Here is a 4,879-nt window from a genome sequence, read left to right on the forward strand (position 1 = left end):
AATCCCAAAAAAAAAAGAAAAAAAAAAGCATGTTTTCTCAAACTCTATAAGAAGGGGATCTCGAGCTCCATTGCTGTATCCCAGTCTTCCCTCATTTTCTCCTTTGCTAGTTACAGAGAGATAGAGAAGCGTTGCTATTTCTCTTTTTGCTAGTAGGGTAGATCTACGTGAAAACTCCATTTAGAGCTGTCACAGAAGAGCTTTGCCGATGACGCATGACCCATCATCTCCATAAGAAGTTGCTCACAGCGAGCACCATTGCTATATACTAGTCTTTTCTCAGAATCCCGACTGCTACTTCCAGCTTTTCTTCCTTTTGCCTAGTGTTCTTCAATCACATCTACTTCTTTTAAATTCATTGAGCAGGTAAAGTTTTCCTCCCTATCATTGCTTAACGTTCGGCTCAGTGGGGAGAGAGAGAGAGAGAGAGAGAGAATTCTACAGTCATGATTTTTAACAAATTACCAGGAAGTGTGACTAGTTTTCTTTTTGCCAGTTGATCAACGTGAAACTCCATCCAGAGATGTCACAGAAGAGCTCTGCCGGTGACCTGGACATCAAGTCTCAGCAAGAGAACCTCCTCATTGATGCCGGTGAAGCCATAACGAGACAGTGGCTAAAGGTCTTCTTGGTCCTGAAGGCAAAGTCAATTCTCATTTCGAAAACAAATAAGACTGCGATTAAGGCATGTGCAGTTGACAATCGAGATGTCGAATCGCAGCAACTGGTTGACGATCAAGATGCCGAATTGCAGCAACTGGCTCGACTCTATACTGGCCCAATAAAAAACCTTCATTTCCTCTACTCGGCTTCAGAGGCTCTCCAGGGTTCAATCCAAAAGATAAAAAAGGTTCTCCAGGGCCTCGTTTCGACAGCAAATAACCCTGTGATGCAGACACAACTTGATGTGAGTAGTCTAAATAGTCGCCCTTCCATAACAAGACCACATAACCCTTTTGCGAGAACTCGCCAACAAAAGTTTTATTTAAGTCATAAGTGATCTTTCATCTCCTTTGTCTTGCTTATAAGTCCGTCAATCTCCAAATGATCATACATCCCATTGAGTTACTGGGGTGAAAAAATCACTGTGCATCTTTCGATTAATGAATATGTTGATTAAGGACTCCAAAGCTGCTTTCATGGTCTGCTGCAACCGATTTCCATCAACTGATTTCAGATGAAAATCTAGTGTTGTTCTTTTGTGATAAATTTTTAAGCTGTGAAATAGTATAGCTGACAGGAAAACATTGGGAAGAAGTTTCTAAAACTGAGGTAGCATATTCATTTGTTACAGAGCACAGAATTACTGGATACTGGGAAACCAGAGCTGATCAGTGAATTGCGCCTCAACTGCGGGGACAACAATCATGAAGCTGCTGATGTGGTGCTCCAAACTGAAAATATCGCTAGAATGATGATGGAAAAGGATTTGACTACCTTACAAGACTTTGGAGGTGTCCCAGGGATAGCAGAGGCTCTCAACAGTGATGTGGCGAATGGAATTCCAGGTCATGAGGAGGACCTCCATTGCCGACGCACTGCACTCAAACCCGAGTTGGAGATTCATAACAGAAACTTCATCCACTTTCTCAGGAAATCTTGCAACAGTAGCACCATTTTCCTCCTCCTGCTTTTTGCCATTCTGTCATTTGCCTTTGGGATCATGGAGAAAGGCCTGAGAACGGGTTGGTATGAAGGGGCTCTTACGTTAGGTGCTGTCATTCTAATCGTGATAGTCCAATCAATTTGTGAATTTCGGAAAGAAAGTTCGCGTCATCTGTCAAGAAACCTGCCTTGGCAAAATGGGGAAACGGAAGTTCATGTTTTAAGAGGGGGATTCTGTCAAAATATTTGCATCTCCGATGTCCTCTCAGGAGACATTGTGCTATTAGAGAAGGGAGACCGAGTTCCTGCTGATGGTCTGCTCATACCCTCTGAATCCTTGGAAGTAAATGACACAGCTGATCCCACAGCTGATCCCATCATCAATGATCAGAATCCGTTCTTGTTTTATGATTCCAGAGTAATTGATGGTACAGGCAAAATGCTGGTGACCTCTGTTGGTGCCGACACGAAGTTTGGCAATCTGTTGAGCAGAGCTCCACTATCAAAAGAGACAAAAGTAGAGGATCAACTCCACAAGCTCAGCACTTCGATACAAATAATTGGTACCGTCATCTCAATAATCATCATTGCAGTGTTGTTTTTGCGGTTTGAGCTCAAGAAGAATAATGACAAGTCGGGCCTGCCAGATTTCAAAGGGAAGTCACATCCTCTAAAGGGATTAAATGAAGCTATAAAGAAAGTTTTCCTGAGATCACGAGGGATGTTAAATACGTTGACCTCTTCATTTACTTTGCTACTAGTTGGAATAGCTGAAGGACTACCGTTAGCAATCACTATTGCCATCACTTGCTGGAACAAGAGGATGCTAGGTGACAAGGCCTTCGCTCAAGAACCATTGATTGCTGTCACCATGGCATCGGTCACCATTATTTGCACCGACAAAACAGGGGGACTAACATTGAACCCACAAGAAGTTGAAAGGTGCTGGATCGGTGAAGAAGTTATCAGTCAAGATTCCAAGATATCCATTCATGTTCTGGACGCATTTTACGATGGAATTGGCATATCATCTTTATTACCAGAGAACAGCCGAACCTCAATGGATAACTCAATCCTTTCTTGGGCTGCCGAGCAATTGGGATTCAACATGGATATCTGGAAGCAACGTCACAGTATCATTAAGTTCAAACAGCCAACCCTCAATGAGAACATAGTCGCAGCATTGATTGCAAAGACTGGAGGTAACGGGCCTATGTACTTGCACTTCAGAGGACATGCAACAACAATATTAAACATGTGTTCACAATTTTATAACATTGAAGGCATAACAAGGCCCATGGATAGAAGTGAAAAGATAAATTTTGAAGGCCGTATTGAGCAAATGCTGTCAAAAGGTTTTGAATCCATTGCATTTGCTTGTATGCAAGTTGATGACTCTAGGTTTGATGAAGGCAATCTAACAATGCTGGGACTGCTGGGGCTGAAGAGGACTGGCTGGGAAGATACAAGAGAGGTGATAGAAGAATGCAGAGAAGCCGGAATTAAAGTATCACTAGTATCGAGTGAGGAGGTTTCAACGCTTAAGAACATTGCTACAGCGTATGGAGTGATACAGCCTGATTCAGAAGCACTGGTCATAACAGGTGAAGAATTTCGGAATAGCTCTGATGATGAGAAAATGAATATGGCAACTAGATTTTCTGTGATGGGGAACTCCCTCCCGAAAGATCGGCTCCTTCTACTCAAATGCCTGAAAAATCAAGGACACAAAGTTGCAGTGGTCGGAAACAGAACAAATGACATTCCCATGCTAAAAGCTGCTGATGTGGGACTCACATTGTCTACTAGGAGCACTGACATTGCAAGAAAAAGCACTGACATTGTCATCACGGAAGGCAATTTCACATCCATTTTAGCCACAATTAAGTGTGGAAGATGCATATACAGTAACATGCGAAAGTACATCCAATTTCAGCTAACTATGGCCTTAGCCGGGTCGTTAATACCTTTAATCACAAATGCCTCTCATGGAAATTCGCCTATAACGACGATTCAGCTCCAATGGGCAATCTCAGTTTTGACTCCTCTAGGTGGTTTGGCTCTTTTGATGGAGCCGCCCTGTGAGATGCTCATGAAGAAATTCACACCGGGACAAGATGGACGACTCATCACCAAGGCTATGTGGGTGAATATTTTCATACAAACAGCTTACCAGGCATCTCTTTTTGCAACCATACAGTCTAAAGGGCCTACAATGCTCAGGCTTAATGAGAAGTCAATTAGGACTCTGATATTCAACAGCTTTTTTCTATGCCAGATATTCAACAAGTTCAATGCACGAGAGCCTAAAAACAAGAACATCTTCAGAGGGGTCCATCGCAGTAAATGGTTTTGGGTGTGTATAGGTGCTGCTTTGTTGTTGCAGGTTGCATTTCTTGAGATTGCACATATTATCGCAGGTGATTCAAGATTGACATGTGCAGAATGGGGAATGTGTCTGCTTCCTGGGATAATCTCATGGTGCATTGACTTAGCTGGAAAGTGCATATTTCTCATGATTAAAAGTCAGGTGACAAAGCCACTGGGTTCAGTTTTCAGAGATAACAGAAACCTAATCTTGGCTGACACAGAACCTGCTGGCGATCTTGAGCTTCCACTCATTCAGGAAGTTGAAGGCCCAACATATCAGAGTTAATATTTTGTCTGCAAGAGATGGAAGAACTGAATAAGGGTACGTGGCATTGTAAATAAGGTGGATAAGGAGGATGCAGGATAGAAGTGAGTCAGACAGAATGATTCAGTTTATTGACCTAGTTTTGTAACTTTGCTCACTAGTCCAGTTAATCCTTATTCCTCCCATTTTTCTCTCTTCTTCATTTTTTCTCACATTAAACCATGTAATCGCCCCTCTTTCATTTTGAAGTTGGTTATATTTTCTGCAAATTGCCTCTTATTAGCACTTCTTTCGGGTGGTAACAGTTAATTTCTGGAAAAGTCTTACAGAGTATCTGAAAAGCTACGTAAGAGATCTTCAGAATGTACATTTTCATACGCATATGAGCAAGTAAATTAGCTGCAATCGTAAGAATCAGAGATTATTCAATATAAAGAGAGAAAGCAAATAATAACAGAAGATGATCGCAAGTTTTTATTCAGGCATCTTCCATCACAAGCTGTTTATCTAATAGAAACTAGCTGAAGAGACTACTGAGATAAGAGTTTGGAGCGTGAATAGATGCTTCCAAGTAGGTGAAGTCATTAAGAAAAGAGGAGCATCTGCAACTGAGCTTAGCTGAGAGTGAGACAGCAACTG

At 41.9% G+C, this 4,879-nt stretch overlaps 1 protein-coding gene across 1 annotated transcript; it reads left to right on the plus strand.

Moving 5' to 3' along the window:
• Window positions 1-523: 523 nt before the first annotated feature.
• On the plus strand, window positions 524-4,261 carry LOC104447528 (calcium-transporting ATPase 12, plasma membrane-type). Its single transcript, XM_010061254.3, has 2 exons — window positions 524-907; window positions 1,295-4,261. The coding sequence occupies exons 1-2, from the start codon at window positions 524-526 to the stop codon at window positions 4,259-4,261; spliced, it is 3,351 nt and encodes a 1,116-aa protein (XP_010059556.3).
• Window positions 4,262-4,879: the final 618 nt, after the last annotated feature.

This window comes from Eucalyptus grandis, chromosome 5 (genome assembly GCF_016545825.1).
Source record: "Eucalyptus grandis isolate ANBG69807.140 chromosome 5, ASM1654582v1, whole genome shotgun sequence".
NCBI lineage: Eukaryota > Viridiplantae > Streptophyta > Magnoliopsida > Myrtales > Myrtaceae > Eucalyptus > Eucalyptus grandis.

What these genes read in the sequence shown, in the direction of transcription:
- LOC104447528 (XM_010061254.3), top strand. Translation starts at nt 524, where the DNA reads ATGTCACAGAAGAGCTCTGCCGGTGACCTGGACATCAAGTCTCAGCAA. An exon ending in TGATGCAGACACAACTTGAT is followed by an intron (nt 908 to 1,294) that starts GTGAGTAGTCTA and finishes CATTTGTTACAG; the next exon opens with AGCACAGAATTACTGGATAC.